Source organism: Rhinoderma darwinii, chromosome 8 (genome assembly GCF_050947455.1).
Source record: "Rhinoderma darwinii isolate aRhiDar2 chromosome 8, aRhiDar2.hap1, whole genome shotgun sequence".
NCBI classification, from domain to species: domain Eukaryota; kingdom Metazoa; phylum Chordata; class Amphibia; order Anura; family Rhinodermatidae; genus Rhinoderma; species Rhinoderma darwinii.
In genome coordinates this window covers 104,248,987-104,272,492 of record NC_134694.1, presented here as the reverse complement: position 1 = coordinate 104,272,492, position 23,506 = coordinate 104,248,987, and the positions used below count along the sequence as shown (strand labels likewise).

Genomic DNA, 23,506 nt, shown 5'->3' with positions numbered 1-23,506 from the left:
AGATGTGCACGTAGCCTTAGTCTCTTCTGTTGCTTGTGGGATCGTTCATGCGAACGATCCCACCGACGATTGATTGTTGTCTTGTGTATGGCCGGCTAATAAGAAGCCAACTTTTTTTTCTTTCTATTTGGCTCCCATAATTATGGGTATATTTCTACATCGCAGTCATATAGCCCTTTTTCTGACATGTTAATTGCAGGACATATAGGTAAGAAGAAAGTTACACCTGCATACCTCCCAATGCCCTGGCAGGAGATTCTGCTCCAGGAGTAGCCCCTGACGTCCCTGTCCATATATGGACAGTGACATCAGGGGTTCCCTCTAGGAGCGGAATCCCGAGCCTATGCTCTGGCTGGGGATTCCACTTCTAGAGGGAGTCCCAATAGTGCTATCTACAGGTGGGGGTGGCGCTATCTTCAAGGGGGTATGGCACTATCTACATGGGCGCTGTGCCATTATATAGGGGCACTATCTACAGGGGACACCGGCACTATCTACAACGGCCCTGGCACTGGGGCAGCTAAGGGGGCATTATACTGTATGGGACAGCTAAGGGGCTATTATACTGTATGGTGGCAGCTAATGGGGCATTATACTGTATGAGGCAGCTATGGGGGCATGACACTGTGTGGGCTGAAGCAGGACTTAAAAGAATTTTTTTTTGCCCCCCTGGCGCATTGGTTGTCCCTCTTTGTGATACTTGAAAGTTGGGAGGTATGCAAATCTGGAGTGGTAAAACAACTATGGCATTAGTCAGCACATACATAGTCGGGCACACCCAAAATAATCTCACTAATATGTATTCTGAAGATCCCATTTATTCTAATTACAGTTAATAGGTTATAGGTATGTTCACTTTGCTTATTGGGTGTCTTCACGTATGCTGGTTTTGCAGGAGTTTGTTTTTTTTTTGCCACAAATTGCAGTAAAAAAAAAACTGGCATGTGTAAGGGTCTATTCTCACATAGTAAAAATGCATAAAACACATTGTTTTTTTACATGCATTTTAAAAAGGACCTGTCACTAGATCATATAATTTGAACTGGTTAACTCACCTGAATAGCGCTGTCTCCCTGATTCCAGCGCTGTTTTCTGTTTTTTTTTTTCCTGGACCCTCCCCCCTTCCAGGGATATGGCCCACTGTTGTGTTGGCTCCCTATATGCTAATTTGCTGTAGTTAGCCAACGGGGTGGAGCTAGCTTCCCTGTGTCTGTTACGGACCAATTAGTGCAAAGCAGCTTATGTGTAGTTCATGCCCCGTTGGCTAACTACAGCAAATTAGCATATAGGGAGCCAACAAAATAGTGGGCCATATCTCTGAAACGAGAGGGAGGGGTCCAGGAAGAAACCAAAAACCACGCTGGAATCAGGGAGACAGTTCTATTTAGGTCAGTTAACCAGTTCAATTTATGACCTAGTGACAAGTCCTAACGCTGCTAAAAAAGTGTGTTTGAAGGAAGTGTGAAACATACCTCAAATATCACAACTACACAATGTAGGTCATCGCTGCACAGCTACACATCACACAAAACCATGGAAATAGATTGCAAATCCTATCGTGTGACTTGAGTAAACTTGAAGAAGACTATCTACAGCCTAAGATATGACAACTCCTGAATGTTATCTGTACTGTAAATTCTTCACCACAGTAGTCAGAGTATCATGACCCAAATATATAATCTGCAGTTGTAGAAGCCAAAATCTCCTGATATTGAGTCATCTAGGCCAGTGTTCCTCCCGTTACTAAGCCTAGTCGTACCCTCTACTAAAACTACAACCAAGTACGCTCAGGGCTATGATCATGCACTGTGCCGCACCTATTCATGAATGCGCCCCCTTGAGACATTTCATGTAATACAGATTAAGTTCCTGGACCTGAGCAATGCACAGATCGGAATGGCTAAACTAATTTCAGCCCCAGCCCCATTTTTACACCACATTGCATCAACATTGCTTCTGGGATTCTGGCATGGCATGTGCCCTCGGTACCTGGGATGTGAACAGACCAGCCACTCTGCCCTGGCTATGGTATTTAGATAATGGGCTAGGGCAACTAACTGAATCTTTTGACTGTTTCCGGCATACCCATAGGGAGCAGCAGCGCGCATGCTCGACCACCACTCCATGCAATCTCCTCACTGCGGGTGAGCACAGAGGAACAGGGTGTCCTGGGCCCCTGCTGTGGGATCCCAGCGATCAATTATCAATTTTTCTGTGGATATGTGTCGATTCTGGGAATATCCCTTTAGTGGTATTTTCACACAATGCGGTTATGTCATGGTTTATTTAATTTTGTTTTGTTTTTTTGCAAAACTGCTGCATTTCGAATATAACTCTACAAATCAACTGCAGCCTGTCTTCCGTGTCTTATTGCTTGAAAATAATCGGGGGGCTTTAACCTCTTATTGATCGCCGATAAGCCTTTTCGCGGCGGTCATTAGTGGGCTTTATTCTGATGCAATAGCTTTTCTACGGCGCTGCATCAGAATAAAGTAAACAGAGCAGGGAGCTATCAAATCTCCCTGCTCTCAGCTGCCAGAGGCAGCTGGGGGTGTCCCTGCTCGAACGTGTGAGATCGATATTCGTATCGATCTCACCCGTTTAACCCCTCAGATGCGGTGCTCAATAGCGTGTGCCGCATCTGAGTTGTTTAGGAGAGAGGGAGAGAGCTCCCTCTCATCCCACCGACACCCGGCGATAAGATTGCCGAGTGTCTGTGTCTGCGATGGCAGCTGGGGGCCTAATAAAGGCCCCAGGTCTGCCTGTAGTGAAAGCCTGCTGGGTCATGCCAGAGTATTGCAGTGTATTATAATAGCGATCAGATGATCGCATATTAAAGTCCCCTAGTAGGACTACTATAAAAGTAAAAAAAAAGTTGAATAAAGTAAATTTAAAAAAAAAGTGAAAACCAAAAATGAAAAACCCACTTTTTCCCCTTACAAACTGCTTTACTATTAAAAAAACCCACAATAAAGCAAAAAAGTTACACATATTTGGTATCGCCGCGTCCGTAACAACCCCGACTATAAAGCTGTTACATTATTTAACCCGCACGGTGAACACCGTAAAAAATAAAATAAAAAACAATGGAAAAATTGCTGTTTTCTGTTAATCCTGACTTTAAAAAAATTTGATAAAAAGTGATCAAAAAGTCGCATCTACTCTCAAATGGTACCAATAAAAACTACAAGTCGTCCCGCATAAAAAAAAGCCCTCATACGACCGCATCGGCGGAACAATAAAATAGTTATGGCTCTTCAAATATGGAGACGCAAGAACAAATAATTTTGAAAAAAAAAGTGTTTTTACTGTGTAAAAGTAGTAAAACATACAAAATCCATACAAATTTGGTATCTTTGCAATCGTAACAACCCGCTGAATAAAGTTATTGTGTTATTTATACCACACGGTAAACGACGTAGATTTAAGACGCGAAAAAAGAGTGGTGAAATGTCACTTTTCTTCTATCTCCCCCCAAAAAAAGTTAATAAAAGTTAATGAATAAATAATATGTACCCCAAAATGGTGCTATTAAAAAGTACAACTTGTCCCGCAAAAAACAAGACCTTATACAGCTATGTCGACGCAAAAATAAAAAAGTTATAGCTCTTCGAATGTGACGATGGAAAAATGTAAAAAAAAGCTGGGTCATTAGGGCCCAGAAAGCAAGCAGGGGGAAGGGGTTAAGACAGTCACCGGCAAAAAGTTGATGACCATTTAAATCCAGTTCTAATGCAACGTTACGGAATAGTTAGAAGATCAGCAAAATAATCTCCTTGTCAGTTGTGGTCTACGTGTTGTATTGCAGGAAATGAATCATGGTCACTAGTCACATGGCCAGCTTCTATCTGAAACTTGACTACACAGCCGGACCCTCACCAGCATAGGACTTTAACTTCTGCAATCTGTGGTTTCATCTTTAAAGAGGCTCTGTCACCACATTATAAGTTCCCTGTCGCCTACATAAGGAGATCGGCGCTATAATGTAGGTGACAGTATTATTTTAAAAAAACTATCTGTTTTCACCACTTTATTAGCAATTTTAGATTTATGCTAATGAGTTGCTTAATGCCCAAGTGGGCGTATTTTTACTTTAGACCAAGTCGGCGTTGTACAGAGGAGTGTCTGACGCTGACCAATCAGCATCATGCAGTCCTCCCCATTCATTTAGGCAGCGCATAGGGATCCTTTTAGATCACTATGTGCTGTCTTAGGCCCCATGCACACGACCGTAAAAAAACCTCCGTTTTTGCGGACCGCAATTGCGGTCCGCAAAAACGGAGCCATTCACTTTCATTGAACACTGACACCTTTCCGTAGCACTACGGAAGGGTGTCCGTGCCGTGGAAATGTTCCGGGAATTATGGAACATGTCCGTTCTTTCGCATTTTGCGGGCCGTGCTGCCATACTTTGTATGGGAGCACGGCCCGAAAATGCGGCTGTCAGTCAGCGGCCGGCCGTGCCCGCAATCGCGGGCCGTGATTGCGGGCACGGTCGTGTGCATGGGGCCTTATACGAACACATTAACGATACTGAAGTGTTTAGACAGTGAATAGACATTCCACGGGATGTCTATTCACAATCTCTGCACTTCGTTGCTCTGTCTGTGGTAGTTTCAGCAGAGGAAGCGTGATCTCGCGAGATTACGCGGTAAATGACAGGTTGCAATGAGATTACGCTTGCTCTGCTGTAACTACAACAGACAGAGTAACGAAGTGCAGAGATTGTGAATAGACATCCCGTGGAATGTCTATTCACTGTCTAAACACTTCAGTATCGTTAATGTGTTAGTATAAGACAGCACATAAGGATCTAGCAGGATCCCTATGCGCTGAGTAAATGAATGGAGAGGAGTGCATGACGCTGATTGGTCAGCGTCATACACTCCTCTGTACAACGCCCACTTGGTCTAAAGTAAAAATACGCCCACTTGGGCATTAAGCAACTCATTAGCATAAATCTAAAATCGCTAATAAAGTGGTGAAAATAGATCGTTTTTTTAAATAAAAAGCATTACTGTCACCTACATTATAGCGCCGATCTCCTTATGTAGGAGACAGGGCACTTATAATGTGGTGACAGAGCCTCTTTAATTCCCCAGCTCTCATAACAATAAGAACAGCAGTAAAAAGGCAAGAACACTTGATCTAGAGCTTCAGAATTAAAGCCAGGACTACACCTAGACTTCTTGTAGCGCTACTGATAGATTTGAACTATTGATCTACAGCTGCACAATGAATTGTATGCAATATTGTGGACTGCAGCTGTCACTCAATAGTTAAAATCAATTAGTAGTACTACAAAAAGTGTCAGTGCAGTAGCCATGGCCTTAGCAAATTTAGATGACATTGGATAGTACTGAATGACGTTAAGCTGAACCACATGCAATTGGTCATTAAAGGGGTTATGCGGGGACCAAAAATTATTAGCAGAGTAGTCACTACAGTATGTGAGTGCACTCACTAATATACATTCCGATCCCCCTTCGCGCTGATTATGAGATTTTCATAGATTTTTATAGCGCTGCCGGGGGTCGGAAGTCTAGTTGCACAGTCTTCTTTAAAGACTATACGACTCTTCGTAACGTGACCAACCCCTCTGTGTTCTATGTAATCGCTGTACTATGGCTACTGCTTGTACAAAGAGTACAGCGGGGCCCCTCAAATGACAGTCGTATCGTCATCAAAGAAGACTTCCGGTCCTCAGCAGCGCTATAAAAATCCATGAAAATCTCAGAATCAGCACGACGGGTCCCCAGAATGTATATTAGCGAGTGTAATTACATACTGCAGTAAGTACTCTGCTAATAATTTTTGGTCCCAACATAACCCCCTTTAAAAGAATCTAAATACCATATTAAGGCTGGGTTCACATGGTGCGTTTTTAGCATGCATTTTTTTTTGGTGTTGGTGGATGAACTCTCATTGCGAGACATGGGAGTTTATCTAACAAAACTAAAAAACACACCATGTGAACCCAGTCTAACGCTATGGCTGGAAATGTGATCACTTCTATACGTAACTGCTTGTGATCTAATAAGAGGTGTGTATTGTAAACAACCGTCTGAAGGTTCGTCGTTTTAACCATAATTCTGTTCTACCAGGACTTCGTGACCTTATAGATCTGAGAAAACAATGAAGCCAAAAGTGGTCTACAAACCAGTGAGTATCAATTTTTTTTTTTTCTTTTATATGTGAGTTACATGCTGTTTTTTTTTTAAAATTGTTGTTATTGTGTTTCCTCTTATAGAATTTTAACGAAAATGATGTGGAATTTACGTGCAGAATTTCCATTCGGAAATTCCGCAGCATTTCTGCAAAATAAACTGACATGCAGATTGAGAATTGTTTCCACACATATTTTCGATATATCTTTTTTTTTTTCTGTATATCTGTTCAAATCTCATCAACTTTGTTGCTACTGTATTACACTGGGGAGTTTCCACGCAGAAATTCTTCAGCGTTTCTGTCCCGTGTACTGGAGGCCTTTAGCTATTCCAGAGTCACAAGAAAAAAGGAGGCTAATAATTGTTACCTATAATATTTACATTTGTTACCTTTATAAAAGAGAGCAATCCGATTATAAAAATCCATATTCCTCACATTTGCCCAGTAATTCTCTTAACAGAATCCACCCGCTGTTCGCAGCAGCCTGTAGAATAGGCACAGACTGTCATAAAACAGACAGTGTCGTTTCAGACTTTAAGTATTCACTTCGGGAAGGAGAATATTATAAACATCTTCAAATTGTACATTTATTGTCTCCCTGCCCACTAGAACAGATCCCTCATTGCAAAGCAGTTATCACACAAGTAGCAAGAGGAGCAAAGGGCCTTCTAGCCTTATATTCCATGTTCGATAATCAAACGAAGTTCGTTAAATCGTATCTCTTTAAGCCATTCCATATTGTAGCGGAAGAGGAAAATCGGACTAGGTCTATTCGTCTAGCACATAAATCCTTAAAATGTAGTCCTTTTCCAAGCTACTTATGTGGTTCTTTACACCGGATAAGATACAAATCGCGTATCCAGATACGAGTGGGTTGTGTTGGAGGGATTGTGGTCACAGAGGTACTGTAAGGCTGGGTTCACACGAGCACATTAACGTCCGTAATGGACGGACGTATTTCGGCCGGAAGTCCCGGACCGAACTCAGTGCAGGGAGCCGGGCTCCTAGCATCATAGTTATGTACGACGCTAAGAGTCCCTGCCTCTCCGTGGAACTACTGTCCTGTACTGTAAACATGATTACAGTACGGGACAGTTGTCCGGCAGCGAGGCAGGGACTCCTAGCATCGTACATAACTATGATGCTAGGAGCCCGGCTCCCTGCACTGAGTTCGGTCCGGGACTTCCGGCCGAAATACGTCCGTCCATTACGGACGTTAATGTGCTCGTGTGAATCCAGCCTTATGCATATTTTTTGGTCATGCCCTGTTATACGATCTTATTGGGATGCAATTTTTAGATTTTAGATTTACTCTCTAGAATCCTGTATCAAAACTTACCAAAGAATCCACAGACGGCCTTACTCTACTTAAATATGTCAGTAATTCCAGGAACGAATAGAACCCCGGTCTGTAATGTTCTCACTATTTCTAAACTGCACGCAAGTGGAAAACCAAAACGGCCCCTACCATCACTGACGTGAAAGAAGAAATTAATACCGCATATAGCTATGAAAAAGTCTTAGCACTCGGGAATAAAACATTTTTGCATTTTGAAACCATATGGCATGGGTGCACTAGGGATTGTCTTTGTATACAGGTATAGAGTTGTAACAAAGGTGTGAATAAACTACACCTCTATGTGGTAATGCTTGACTGATCTGCACAAACACACGTGCTTCTATTTTATTTTAGTTTGGTTATTATTCCTGTTGACTTTGTTTTAATTTTTATGTCATTTTTTGGATTTTTTTGTCATTTGTCAACTTGTACTTTGTATACAATTACATAACCTTCTAGACCGGCTTCACTTGGTCGGTTGTTGATATCGCTACATTTGTAAAATTGCTCTCTTGATATATCCGTAACGTGTTATTTTTCAAGTAATGGATGGAGGGATGTATTTCGTATTGCTTTCCTTTGTTGCTTTAATTCTTGTAACATATATTCTTATGAAAATTTCTAATAAAAAAACTATTGACACTAAAACAGTCATCGTCAGCAGATAGGGAAGCCACGGGGAGCTCGAAACTCTATATCTGCTGTTATGCGTTTATTATTTAAGAATTCTAGCTGGTTACTTCTGCTTCTGGTCTTGTGACAATCCTCATTATATTCCGGAAACAAGTGAAGAGTTTTTAGGCGTCTTGGATTACTGGATGCTGGGTCAAAACAAAACATTTTTTATTTTATTTTATGTGGGTTTTATTTAAGTCTTTTTTATGTTTTTTTCCCAGATCTCCTCCCCAGAGGAGCCCGAAAATCATTTTATCTACATGGGCCGTTTACAGAACAATGCTCGCAGGGTACGTCTATCTCCAAAACTCCAACTTCAATACCAGTGGGTTTGTTGAACGAAAATAGGGGCCATAAATGCGCTAAAATTTTAAACGTTTTCTTATCTCGCCACTTTCCGAAAGTGGTAATAAAAGGGATAGGGTTTAGAGGGAGGAACACTTGACGGAATAATAGATTTACCATAATTTACAGCAGAAACTGGCATAAGTTATGGCGCAAATCTACACCTGCTTATAGCTTAATAAATTTTGCCGCATTTCCCACGAACATAAATTAGTTTAAGACTGGCGTTTGAAACGCCAGTCTTACTATATACCCCCAGTATTTATTTCCAGCAGTTTAAAAAGCATGTCATTTCTACTTGAATTTTATTTTGTGACATTTTATACATGCGTTTTTCCTGGCATATTTTGATGTTGTATAGAATAGTATATGGAGAAAAATGGCAGAAAAAAACGCCATATACTAAATTGTTGTGTATGTAGATATTTCCATATGGTAAGACTAGAAGAGTAACATGCGTATTCCCTTCTTTGCAGTATTATCAGTGTGCGTTGGTCATTGCCACTGTGGTCACGGTTCTGTTTTGTCTCATGGCTGCTCAGCTTCTGCTATTCCCCCTGCTCTGTACTAGTTCAACTGAAAGGGCTGAGAACTTGGCCAACCAGGACAACAGCTGTAGCGACCCATGCAAGTGAGTTTTTTTTTTCTTTTTTTTATTAAAAGGCTTTTATGCAACGTGGATGGTCTATGATTAGAATGGGTGGGATCTGACCCTCGGGACCCCACTAAATAGCAAAATCATGGGGCAGCACCACTCCAGTGCCCCTACAATTACATGATCGACTGGAATCCCGATGGTCAGACCCTTACTAATCAATGTTTGACTCCTGGAAAACCCCTTCAACCAAGACCACTTAAAGGCTATGTACACCTTTTTTTATTTATATGTATGTATGTATGTATGTATGTGTGTGTATATGTATATGTATATATATATATATATATATATATATATAAGGTCAGCGTGTTTTGTGCAACTTTATAATTCGTTTTATTAAAAATAATTTTTACTTTTTCAGAAACCGATGCTTTGTATTCTGTATACAGAGCAGCTGTATCTTGCGCTGAATCCTGTACGCCTGTACCCGTTAGATCTACGGGACTGGACGGGTTCAGGGTTAGCGGGTCCTGATTGTCTCTGACCTTATGAACTTAGATGTGATGGATAACAGGTGGATCCTGCGTGTCAGAGACACGCAGGACCTGCTAACTCTGAACCCGTCAGTCCCGCGAACCTGACGGATTCAGGTCTTCAAGCACGATACAGCTGCTCTGTATACAGAATACACAACAGCTGTATCTCAAAAAGTTACAAAAAATGATAATAAAAACAAATTCTAAAGTTTCACAAAACACACTGACTTTTTTTTTTTTTAAATCGCTTTCGAAGGTGTACATAGCCTTTAAGGGTATATTTACACAGGGTATAGTCTCAATTTGTTGCCGAAATATCTGTCCCATTCGTTTGAAGGAGGCTTTCAGAAATCTACGCACTTGCTACAGAAACAACTTTATTCACATGTATGGAATTGATTTTCAGTTTAAGAAATTACTGCAACGAATTTGCCGTGTGAACGTATCCTTATAAACTACAAATGGTGGAAAGGTTCAACTTTATATTACACGTGTCTAAGGCCTGGTTCACATCTGCATTGGAGGCTCCGTTACAGAACCGGCCAAAAATACCGGAAACTATAGCACAGCATGCTGTGCTATTGTTTTCAGTTACACCACGGACACCCTGACAGCAACTCGATGGAACCCATTAAAGTCAATGGGTTCCGTCGGGCTCTGATAGTGTCCATTGTACAACCGAACCGGCGCTTGTGGTGTTTTCATTGTTCTACTCCTCTGACGGAGTAGAACAACAGAAACACCAAGGCAGATGTGAACGAGGCCTAATTCATGTGCTATCATGGAATGTTTTATGCTGCTTGAAATTAAATGTATTTACTTAGCACTGGCATGAAACAACAAAAAAAAATCTCCTATACATCCCATTTTTTTTGAGGCTTGTATCGTTTTTAAACATTTTCATTAGTTGGCAATGGATAATTTAAAGTATAAGTAAACTTTTAAAAAAAACGTTTGACATATCATAGTGACATGTCAGAAGTTATGAGCGGTGGGGGTCCGAGCGCTGAAACCCCCACTGATCACTAAAACAAAGCGGCATAAGCGTTCGACTGAGCGATGTGCCGCTTAGTTTATGATTGGCTTTCCTAGGAGCGGTGTACGGGCTCAATAGAAAGTCTGAGTCTGTATGTGGCTCGCTTGGCTTTTCGTGGATAGCCTACGACTAATGAAGCAGCACAGCGCTCACACGGGGGCTTCTGCCACTTCCTGGTCTATGGGGGTCTCAGTGTTATGAACTTAGATGTGATTGGTAACCGCTCGATCCTTACCTGACGGATACAGGTTTCAGCGCACAATACAGCTGTATACGGGATACAAAGTAGCTGTATCTCAAAAATTACAAATAATTTTTAAGAAAAAGTATTTAGAAAGTTGCACTAATCACACTGATAGACACAAAAAAAAACAACACAATTTCAAAGTTGTACATAGGCCTGGTTTTAAAGGCTATTTCCTTCCTTCCAAGAGCCATCTTTTTTTATTTTTCCGACACTCAGCCTTATGATTACGATTTGCATTTTCACATGGCACCATTTATTGTAAACCTATAACACCTGTCCTTTTCTTTTTTTTTTTTAGTATCGTTCTAGTAGAAAGCATCCCTGAAGGACTGCAATATCCACCAAACTCCACTATCAATCCATCGATATTTCAAAGCTGGATGAACCTTTTAAGCCAAGCTAAGAGCAGTGTGGACATTGCATCTTTCTACTGGACTCTGAACAATAATGACACCCATACCAAGCATCCCTCCGCTTATCAGGTAAAACATGTCCACTGTTCCTTACAGCACATTTTATCTGGTGATTTGAGTCTCTTTGAATTGTTATGTTGTGTCACATAAAGCTGCAAATGTCCTTATGCCTTATCCCCAGCTCTTCAATTGAAGGCTCTCTGCTGCCCATGGGTAGAATATGTAAACATTGGAGATCGGCGGTCCCCACGCCCACAGGATGTAAGATGGCATCGGTGATTTACCCACGTGCCTACTTACCTCGGCTTTCTCTTGCTGCATCCACTTCGGTGGCTGAAACATGCGTTGTGCTTTATTTATTTTTTGGGCAGATCTAATCAGTTTAGATGGAGTGGCCAACAGATATTTAATGTATATGGCTGCCTTTAGGTAGGCTTTTAGAGGGGTGATCATTATATTATTCTATGCGACTTTATTTGCCCTTACCGATTAAAAAATGTTTAACCAAGAAAATAATTTTGCTCACAGGGAGAACTAATCCTACAAGAAATGATTAAGTTAAAGCAGCGAGGTATCAGTCTAAGAGTTGCGGTCAACCCATCAGGATCTCCAACAAAAGACTTGGACATTAATGCACTAAGGGACAGCGGTAAGAGCCCACAAGAGTCTCGTTTCAGCTCAATAATAGGAACTGGTTTACATCCTAAAATTAATGGAATTGGGAAAAATCTTTTCTCATGTTAAATTGTATGTTCACATTTTTAACTCCAATTTACAGTTTATATATAGACCTCATTTGAATAAACATTTGAATTACTTTGCAAATTAATTACATGACTTATCTTGTATCAATCTCGGGCTATAGCCTGTTTTATAGTCCAGAGCTGCATTTACAATTCTGCAGTGCGTTTGTAAAATGCGGGGCATAAAACCCCAAGTTTAAAAGGGATTGTTACCTTACATGTTCTTGTGTTTCGGGCCGTCCGTGGCTTTGTAAATATTATGCAAGAACAATATTGTCATTTGTGCACTGTGTTTTTAACTTTGTGCTATTGTCTGCTGTTTTTCACCCTAGGTGGCGTTGCAGAGTGCAAGTTATATTGACTAACTTTGTTTATACTGTAATGTTGTATTATTTGCAGGTAAGGCAAATGATGGTTGGCTTGCTGGTTTCTAAAGTGCCGGGATGTACGTCCCGGATGCCGTTTTTTTCTCTCCGCTCTATGACCGAGTGATGATGTGCAGCGTGGCTATCCAACGTCATCACGTTGGGGGTGGCGCTTAGAATATAAAATGGCGGTGAGCCCGCTAAACGTTGGTCCGCGTCAGGAGAAAGCTGGAGTGACCTGGACTTATGTGCTGTATAAGGGTATGTTCACACGACAGCGTCCGTAACGGCTGAAATTACGGGGATGTTTTCAGGAGGAAACATCCCTGTAATTTCAGCCGTAACGGCATGAGCAGGCGCTTGAACGCCACGTCCATTACGGACGTAATTGGCGCTGCTTTTCATTGGAGTCAATGAATAACGGCTCCAATTACGCCCAAAGAAGTGACAGGTCATTTGACAGCGGCGCGTAAATATACGCCTCGTGTGAACAGACAAACGTCAGCCCATTGCTTTCAATGGGCAGATGTTTGTCAACGCTATCGAGGCGCATTTTTCGGACGTAATTCGGGGCAAAAACACCCGAATTACGTCCGTAATTAGTGCGTGTGAACATACCCTAAGAGATTTGTGAGAGCTGCGGAGGAGAGGTGCTGCTGGATATGACGGCGCTGATCGATTGCCCTGGGACAGAGGTTCTGAAAAGAGAGCAGTGGGTTGTTGGCTGGAGTCTCCCCATTGTGTGAGCAGTGGTCGGTGTGGGTAGGAGCCTTCCCACAAACCGCAAGTGAGCAGCCATTAGCAGCCTATGAGGTTTTATGAGCAGATCATCCACTGTATCAGGAAGGGCGCCTTTGGCCCTGTGTGTTACACTGTACGGCGAGCCAGCCATCATCGCCTGCCTGAGCCGTCTCTCATTTTGTGCCTCCCACATTGGCAGAGTATACGTGTGGCCATGTCCACCATTGGCGCCGGTCTGAAAATAGTAAAATTTGAGTTTGCAGCTACATCTCTTGTCTTCGTGCTATCTTTCCCGCAACATCCCTGCAGTGGGTCATATCTAGGCCAGATCTTACACGTTTAAACTTTGCATACCGCAGAAATAAAGGATTTATTGAAAAGAACTACTAGTATGTAGTAACATTGACAGTCGTCTTGCAGCAACTTGCAGATTGTCTATGTATTGTCTGCATATAATGTTTCTGTTGGTTTATCATCATCTCTCGTTCTTTTCTTGACCTAGGAGCGGAGGTTCGTGTTGTAGACATGCCTCACTTGACTACTGGTGTGCTACACACAAAATTCTGGGTGGTGGATGGCAAGCACATATATATTGGTAGTGCCAACATGGACTGGAGATCATTAACACAGGTAATGTTCTAATATCTCTTACTGATATGGATTCGTTTTGGTGGGATCTGTCAAAAATGGACATTGCCTTAAGTCTGATATCAAGGGAGGGTGATTGGGAAATTAATATGTCCAGCAGGATTATTTCTGTCTGATTCTATTATATATCACTTGGGATAAACGGCACCTGAGGTGTCTGACAACCATTCACCTCTTTTCACATCCATAGAATCACTATGAACATTTGCCCATCCATAATTCTGCCAATAGCGATTTCCACAACTCTAGCCAGCCCGATAAGAGACAGTCCGAAATATATGGTGCCACTTATCCTGGAGGAAACCAGTCTCTGTGCTGTTTGGGAATGGTCTCCTGGTCACCGTAGACATGAGATTGATGGTAGATCCCACCTAAATCTGTGGGATTCCACTGTCCGCTGATGCTGATTGTATCTATAAACAGATTTGACGGGTGTGTCTTTTCTAATAAGGTAGCATGTATCCAGTTTTCTACATTGACGTAGTCTTATTAAAGAGGACCTGTCACTAGGTCATATACGTTGAACTGGTTAACTGATCTGAATAGCGTTGCCTCCCTGATTCCAATTCAGTTTTTGGGGGGGGGGGGGGTTTCTGGACCTCCCTTATCTAGAGATATGGCCCATTTTTGAGTTGGCACCCTATATGCTAATTTGCTGTAGTTAGCCAATGGGGTGGAGCTAGCTTCCCTGCCTCTGATGCTGACCAATCAGCGTGAAACAACTTGAGGGTAGTTCACTCCCTGTTGCATAACTATAGCAAATTAGCACATAGGGAGCCAACACAACTGTGGGCCGTATCTCTGGAACGGGGAAGGGGGTTTAGGGAAAAAACAAACAAACTTGGAATCAGGGAGACAGCGGTATTCAAGTCAGTAAACCAGTTAAACTTATATGACCTAGTGACAAGTCCTCTTTAAGCTGGCCATAGATATGAGATAACTGTCGGTCTAACGCTCATTTTTCTGACCGCTGTTTCTCACAACTCCACCAATAAACATGCAGGTTCAAATGAGCATAACATGCTAATTTTAATTGGAAAAGGAGAATAAGCCGCTGCCAGACATCGAGCAGCGTTTTGTTTCTCCTGCAGGAACAAAGGATCAGGGATTTCTAAATCCAATATGCCCGATTCTTCTTTCCCCCGACAACTTCTGTCAGGGGAGAGTAGAGAGGCCCCATAAACACTAGATCGTCAGCCAATCCTGCTAACTTTTATGTAATGTGTATGGCCAGCTTTAAGCTGATCACATTGGGCTTGAGTGATACGTTTCTTACTCTTATTGATACATTTCACTGACAGGTTAAAGAATTGGGTGCCACCGTTTATAACTGTAGTTGTCTTGCCCAAGATTTGGGAAAAATCTTTGAGATTTATTGGGCACTGGGTGAAGCCAACGCTACTATTCCTTCTCCATGGCCCGACAAATTCTCCACCATTTTCAACAAACTAACTCCAATGGAAGTGTCTCTAAACAACACAGCATCCCACGTGTATCTGTCTGTAAGTACAACATTACTGTGCGCATGTATTCCAGTCATGTCAGTACATAATAACTGGAGCATTTACTAATATAGAATTTCTTTTTTAACTCTTCACTAGAGCTCACCTCCACCATTGTCTGCAAAGGGGAGAACTGATGATATCGACTCCATCCTGACCATTATAGATGACGCCAAGAAGTTTGTGTATATTTCTGTCATGGATTATACACCCACTGAGGAGTTTTCTACACCACCGAGGTAATATGGGGATCAATACACCACATGGCTGTCAAAGCAAATGATGCAAAGTATGAGAGACTTCTCTATAAAGTCTGCAATATCACCCTGGCTATATTGTTATAGACCATAGCTCAGCCCAGAGTTCATATACAGATCAGTAGTAGTACAGTTATAAGTCCCTACACCATAGCGCTGTGTGGAGCCTGAAGAAGGACATGGCGGCATCCAATAATATGCAGGGAACATAGACTGCCAGTATGGAAATATAAATTTATATTTTATTTCTATGCCTACGCCTTTTTTCGCTCATGATTGGATGTGATATGCAGCCCTCCGATAGTCAATCGTGGCATTTGACGCCCCTATAAGTGACAGCACAATGGTTTGTAGCAGTGACCAAAGTTTGCTGAACTGAGACGTGATTCTTCTAAGGCTGGGTTCACACGAGCATGTTACGTCCGTAATGGACGGAACGTATTTCGGCCGGAAGTCCCGGACCGAACACAGTGCAGGGAGCCGGGCTCCTAGCATCATAGTTATGTACGACGCTAGGAGCCCCTGCCTCTCCGTGGAACTGCTGTCCCGTACTGAAAACATGATTACAGTATGGGACAGTTGTCCGGCAGCGAGGCAGGGACTCCTAGCGTCGTACATAACTATGATGCTAGGAGCCCGGCTCCCTGCAGTGTGTTCGGTCCGGGACTTCCGGCCGAAATACGTTCCGTCCATTACGGACCGAACATGCTCGTGTGAACCGAGCCTAAATGTCTTGTATTTGTGAGAAGTGTTTCTGATAATTCTGGACTGCTCAGTTAGTGTGTTTACATTTCACTTTCATGACCTTCTTTTAGTTTGCAGTAACTGGTCTTTCCCTTCCTTGTTTTTGAAGGTACTGGCCGGCAATTGACAATCATCTGAGAAAAGCCATTTACGAGAGACATGTGACTGTCCGACTGTTAATCAGCTGCTGGGGAAATTCTAAACCCTATATGTTCCCCTTCCTGAACTCCCTGGCTGCTCTGCATAGTAATAAGTCCCACTACAAGATAGAAGTGGTAGGTTTTCATGTGTGTCCTACTAGTCTCCTTCCTACAGACACATCATTTATTTTTTTCTGCAATAATCCATTTATATTTATGTGCAGTAAATAAGTGGCTACGGTTAGGACCGGTTTACCTCTGCGTTGGAGGCTCCATTAAGGCCTCCATCGTAGATCTGGCAGAGATTACTGGAAACAATAGGGCAGCATGTTGCACTATTGTTTCTGGTAAAACCACGCACACCCTGATGGAACCCAATAAAGTCAATGGGTTCAGTCGGCCGTCGGTGAAGTCCATTTTGCAACAGAATTGTTTCCTCCGGTATTCCCTTGTTCGGCTCCTCTAACGGAGCAGAACAATGTAATGCCCAGACGCAGATGTGAACAGGGACTTACACTTTACAATCCCAAAAACGAAATACATGTCCAGACCTATGTGTAGCCTGCCATATTGACCGGGTCTACCCATTAGTCTCGTGTTTTTTGTTTAAAAGGGGAAGGTGCAAATGTGTACCCATATGTTAGAATCTATCTTCCACTGACTTGCTCTATTTTCCATTATTAGTATTCGTCACAAAAGTATGAACTCCCAATATGGGGCCACTCAGATAAGCAGCAGTCTTGAGAGGGTCCCCATTCTATTCAGTGAATATCCAAGATAATTGAAGGGGGAAGCTCATGTCTAATTGGCCAAGGAAGTCTTAAAGGGATATGCCCACTTTTTCAACCATTGTTTTTTATTGCTCAAATACATTGAAAAGTGCGTGACTGCAGGATAAGACTACATAGTGTTTGTTTACAATCTGTCTGTAACCATGGAGACCTATCGGCCTGCATAGGAGCTGTAGATACAAAATGGTAGGAGATTATTTGGAGACTGTTGCATCATTTGTTATTTAGGAAGCATTGAAGCAAATTAAAAATAGATGGCAAAGGTGATACTAAAACAGGATTTGTGTGGACAGGTTCCTCTATCTGTATCTGTTTGTTTCTAAATATTTTTTTTAAATTTTTCTGTTCTATGACATTGAATTTTTCTATAGCTGCAAACCCCTGGGGTCTCGTGTTACTTTCTGTAACCTTCACTACAGATGTATGTTATATCAATCAATGAGTAACTTGATAATCCAGTTCTTTTTATTTTTTCCGTCTCCTGTTCAGAAAATTTTCGTAGTTCCAGTATCTCCAGAGCAGAAGATGATCCCCTTTGCCCGTGTGAATCACAACAAGTATATGGTGACCGACAGAGTGGCTTACATAGGTAAGAAAAGTCATAATGCAGCGCTATGTTTTGGGTGTTACAGATCACAATGGTGTTAATGCCCCAGACCAAGGGTCCACAATTATTTTGCTAACCTCTTTAATTTTCGAAGCAAAACATTTTTTCCAATTCCTGTTATTGGGCACAAGACCTATAAAGCTAGATTCATATATTAAAGGGGTTGTCTCATCAGAGACCCCTATTTCAAAATGTGGCTGATCAGCTGATCTTATGGGGGAAGTCATGCATACTGAAGTATGTAGTATTAAATGGTGGCCATTCAGATGAATGCCCGTCCATGTAATACAAGGACGGCTTAAGTCTGTCAGAACTGGAGCTGCTCTTACAGAGAGCTCATAGAGGGACCCCCTCGATGATATCCATATACCTTAATAGGGCATATGGATAGGGGTTGTCTTCTCAAGACAACCCTTTTAAGCAAGTCTAAAAAGAGTTGTCAGAAAAGAAACAGCGTTCCTTTTGTCCGTGGGCTGTGTCTGGCATGGCAACTCAGCCACATTGATTTGAATGTTTGAGTGGCAAGACCAGACGCAGCACATGGACAAGAGTAGCGCTGTTTCTGGAAAAAGCGCAGATCCTTTTTTTTTTTTTTTTATCCTGAACAACCTCTTAAATAGCGGTTGGCTGGATAGGTACCTGCTTATTGACAACAAATGGAAACAGGGGCTCACTGCTCCGAGCATCTGCCACTACATTGAAGAGCGGCCGATTTATCCTGGCACATGGATTTGATTGTGTAGTAAGAGATGTAATACAGTATGGGTGCAGAAACTGCCTCTCCCTATGCCCCCTTAGGGTATGTGCACACGATGAGAGGCTTTTACGTCTGAAAAGACAGACTGTTTTCAGGAGAAAACAGCTGCCTCGTTTCAGACGTAAAAGCTCCTCCTCGCATTATGCGAGGCGTCTGTGACGCTCGTAAATCTTGAGCTGCTCTTCATTGACTTCAATGAAGAACGGCTCAAATTACGTTGCAAAGAAGTGTCCTGCACTTCTTTGCCGAGGCAGTCAATTTACGCGTCGTCGTTTGACAGCTGTCAAACGACGACGCGTAAATTACAGGTCGTCTGCACAATACGTCAGCAAACCCATTCAAATGAATGGGCAGATGTTTGCCGACGTATTGGAGCCCTATTTTCAGGCGTAAAACGAGGCATAACCCTGCATGTGTATTTCTATGGAGAGGAATAATTGCAGTATTATATGAGAATCATTGGGAACATTATAGGTGCTGGATTATCAGATGGCCACAGAAATATATACAACTCACTTGTAAGGGGTGAGAAACTTTTAAAAAGAAATCCCAAAATAAAACATTGAAACAAAATCTGCTTCTTATTTTCAATCAGAGAAATGTTCTAAATTCCCTTTTGCAAAGTCTTCAGTTTCTGATCTTGTGAAATTCTACATTATCCTGCGGTTGTGCTGGAATATCAGATGTTGGATTAAAGGAATTATACCGTATATTTTAACTGATACCATCACTCACAAATATTTCTGGAGTTTCTCAGACTGATGATCTCTTCAGTTCTATTAAACGATACACTCAGCCTACCTCTAGCTTCTAATTGCTGATAACCGCGTACAATAAATTGCATTAATCTGCACAGCTAGTGTAGATAAGATTTGTGTAAAATTTATGTTGCATTTAAAGCTAGCCAAAGAATTAAAGGGGTTTTCTGATATTTAAAGTAAAAGAAAAGGCCTGGTTTTTTTTTTCATTTCCCAGACACAGCGCCACTCTTGTACATGGGCTGTGACGGGTATTGCAGCTCAACCTCATTCAAGTGATTCGGGCTGACTTGCAATATCAGGCATCCCATAGACAAGAGTAACGCTGTATAGGGGGGAAGCAAAACTTTTTTTTTTTTGTTTACTCCTGGACACATTTTATTAATTTTTTTTAAAAGATTTTTTTTCTCAATATAATAAGCGGTGATTTCCTTTCATTCGGAACTGATTGTGTTTTACACCATAGACATAGATTATTTATGTTGAACTAAAATCTATGCAGATGATTAAGCTCTGGTTGATTAAGATTGTCCTGCCTGTTATCCCATTACTGACAGAGGCTTTGTGTCCACCCAGGTACGTCCAACTGGTGTGGAAATTATTTCACCCGCACAGCAGGATCTGCCCTAGTGGTAAATCAGACCTGCACTGCCAATGCCACAAACACTTTGCAGAAACAACTGGAAGCCGTGTTTTTGAGAGACTGGAACTCCAATTATAGCCACGTAATCCACTCCTTGACATCCTACAAAACAAAGTGCATCTTCTAAGGACTACACCAGTGGAGCTTCCAAACAGCTGGAAATCCTGACATTGTGGAGAGCTTCCAAACCTGATCAAAATGAGAGCACAAGTATTAGATCCACTGATTTCTCCCGTCTTCCGTTACCATCAGTGGTGGGAAAACTTTCACCACTGTAGCACTTTCTAAGGACTTGTCCTTGATCATCTTCTGTTACCACTGCAAGGTCAGCACCTTCTCGTATTTAGATTGAGGGCAATATTGGGGTCTTTCACTACCACAGTCGTGCGTGTGCTGCTCCCTGCAACTTCTCTGCAAGAACAAATATACCTCCTGTGTTATGGAGACATCTGAACTTTATATGGAACTGAGACTTTTTAGGGGCAAAAATCAATTAGTCTGATGGTATTGGGATAAAGTAAATGTGTTGTGTGAATTATGACCGAGCTGGTCTCATTCAGTATACTGGTAGTGTGAATGCTAAATTTACTTCAATAAAAAAAAAATTATTGATACCTACATGACTTTGTTGTATGCAATATCTTGGTACTCTTTATCGGTCAGTCACAGTGCAAATGGATGTCATAGAAGGGTTTCTTCTGCTTGGGACCCCACTCCCAGAGAAGAGAGCCACTGCAAAAAGTGGTTCTTGCTGTAGAGGATTCGGCCCAGCCATGTACTACATGTCCGACTCCTTATTTGAATGGGCGTCTGATAATACCACGTTAGCTCTGTAGCGGACGCAGATGAAACTCCAGACAATAAGTTGATATCACTGAGGGTTTCAGCTGCCAGCTCTATGGGTGGGATATATACATGACTCTTTATGTTTCTTTTCCCGCATACTCGTAGTTGCAGGTGGAAAATCTGCAGCGTATAACAAGGGCAGCACAGTGGATGAGGTATAACAGATCTGATCTACAAGCTGCAGAAATTGACCTGCGGTGCAGATTTTTACATCCGCAGCATGGAAAAATATGCTGTGGAATTGTTGCATATTTGTTGGGATTTTTCTCCATTGAGTTCAATAGGGAAGTAAAAATTTCCAACAAATACCTACTGCACTAATTGTACCTGCATCTAATTGAATGCAGGTACAATTACACATAAATGCTGAATGGCTGGGCACGTTCCATGCCCGACCATTCAGCGCCTTACAATGATGTTGGCAGGGCAGAATGACTCCCCGCCAACCAGCGCCTTTCGACAACGCGCGCAGCTTTCGACAACGCTGATTGGCGGGGGAAGTCATTCTGCCCTGCCAATCAGAGCCTTTCAACGGTGCAAGCGGCGCGATAACGTCATTGTGTCGGTTGCATCGTTCAGCTGCAGCAGATCTGCTCAGAAGAGAGCAGGCCTGCATTGGAACAGGACGGCACGGGAAGGGGATCAAGGTGAGTATGTAAAGTTTTTTTTTTTTCTTTAAAAAGTGTGTTGCATTATCTATGGGAGGGGAGGGCTATTTGTTGGGCACAATCTATTGAGGGGGCTATATGTAGGGAACTATCTACAGGGGGGCTATGTGAGGCACTATATACATGTGGGGCATTATATACAGGGGGCTATATGTGAGGCACTATCTACAGGGGACTATATGTGGGGCACTAGCTATGGGGGGCACTGTCCACAGGGGCATCTATGGGAGGCACTATTTACAGGGGGCACTATCTACAGGGTGCCCAGTGTGTGGGACACAGTGTTTGGTGCTATTATAATCAGGGACAGTGTATTATGCTATTATAATTAGATGCGCAGTGTATGGCACTATTATATTTATATTTGGGGTGCAGTGTGTGGCATCATGAGAATTTTATCTTCGTTTATAGGTGCAGAAATGCTTGAAAAGTGAGAAGCTGAAGACATCTGAGCGGCAAACTGCAGAAATGGGTCGTGGCCGGGAGAAGTCGTCATAGAGGTCTGGACCGGATGAAGGAGGAGAAAAAGAACAACTAGAATCTGATCTAGTCACCGGTGAGTCACTTAATGTAAATGTTTATTCTGCCTCTAATCAGTAATGTAGTCACTGTATGATCTGCAGCGAGATGATGGGTGGTATGATTTTTTTGTTGTGAAACAGAAACTCCCAGCATATCCTTACAATTGTTCGGGCCATGCTGGGAGCTGTAGTTTTACGCCGTACAAGCCTATACGGCAGGGGTTGCACAAAATTGAGCTGTATTTGTGTTGGTGTTGTATATATTTACTGAGCTTTGTTCTGGTGCTGTATTTATGTACTGAGCTTGGTTCTGGTGCTGTATTTATGTACTGAGCTTGGTTTTGGTGTTGTATATATGTACTGAGCTTGGTTCTGGTATTGTATATATGTACTGAGATCTGTTCTGATGCTGTATATATGTATTGAGCTGGCTTCTGGAGCCGTATATCTTAGATCTTGGTTCTGGAGCTGTAATTATATAGGATATATTTATAATAACAAAATTACAGGGCAGATGGAATTGTTTTCAATTAGTTGAACCTGTCTGGTAGTTTTAACCCCTTGAACCGCCACCATGCGGTAATACATGAGCTGACAATATTAACAAACATTCCCTTTTTTTCTTTTTTCAGATGCAGAAAAATCTATAAAATCAACTTTTAAAACGGCGCACGCTATATGCTAATTACTCATTAAAGGGTCATGGGGCAATGCCCCTATCCTCAAGAGTCACATAGTCCTGCCTCCAAACCCAACTTTCCATGTTTGATTGACATCCCCCTGGCTGTTATACATCACTACCAGTCTCCACAAACTTTCTCGAATGCGCCGTTGTTTTGTACTACTTGGGCATGCACCTTGCAGCGAGGTGTATTTTGCACATCCACAAGAGTTGGAGGAGGCTGCTAGTGATGTAGAACAGACAGGGGGATGTCAATCAAAATCTGGGGGGGTGCCATTTAAATTTTCGCCTCGGGTAGCAGAAAAGCTAGAATCGGCCCCGCTTTTTCCCCATCTTCTTTCCAACAGAAAATCCGGCCCAAAATCTGCACCAAATCAATCGGGAGTTCCCTGTGGTGTCTTTGGGTCGGAGTTCTCCATTGCAAATCTGACCTTTCTGTACATACCCTTTAAAGGGAATATATGGTATAGACAAAAAGAGATTGCTTTTTATTTAGAAACCATGCCACTGTTGTCCTTGGGCTCAATCTGATATTGCAGCTCCGCTCCATTCACTTGTCCATAAGGTATACTCCCTTTCGAAGAGATACCACCTGAAAAGAGGAATGCCATTTTACGTTTGAAAAAAGTCCATCTCTATTTTTTAGCCTGAATCTCCTTATGAAAATGTAAATAAACGCATTAACACAGATAACGGTAGTAATAATAACCAGGAGACATCATGTTTTACATGGTGG

The 23,506-nt window shown here is 42.1% G+C and overlaps 1 protein-coding gene across 2 annotated transcripts in view; it reads left to right on the top strand.

Moving 5' to 3' along the window:
• Window positions 1–20,671, top strand: part of PLD3 (phospholipase D family member 3) — a 29,108-nt gene extending 8,437 nt beyond the window's left edge. For both annotated transcript variants that reach the window (XM_075836088.1, XM_075836087.1), the window contains exons 2-12: window positions 6,105–6,162; window positions 8,404–8,472; window positions 9,004–9,158; window positions 11,243–11,426; window positions 11,886–12,006; window positions 13,709–13,836; window positions 15,156–15,356; window positions 15,456–15,595; window positions 16,467–16,632; window positions 17,778–17,877; window positions 19,987–20,671. In XM_075836088.1, coding sequence (XP_075692203.1) covers window positions 6,136–6,162; window positions 8,404–8,472; window positions 9,004–9,158; window positions 11,243–11,426; window positions 11,886–12,006; window positions 13,709–13,836; window positions 15,156–15,356; window positions 15,456–15,595; window positions 16,467–16,632; window positions 17,778–17,877; window positions 19,987–20,180 — 1,485 coding nt within the window. In that variant the 5' untranslated portion in view covers window positions 6,105–6,135 and the 3' untranslated portion in view covers window positions 20,181–20,671. The remainder of the gene's footprint in view (window positions 1–6,104; window positions 6,163–8,403; window positions 8,473–9,003; window positions 9,159–11,242; window positions 11,427–11,885; window positions 12,007–13,708; window positions 13,837–15,155; window positions 15,357–15,455; window positions 15,596–16,466; window positions 16,633–17,777; window positions 17,878–19,986) is intronic.
• The last annotated feature ends 2,835 nt before the right edge of the window (window positions 20,672–23,506 follow it).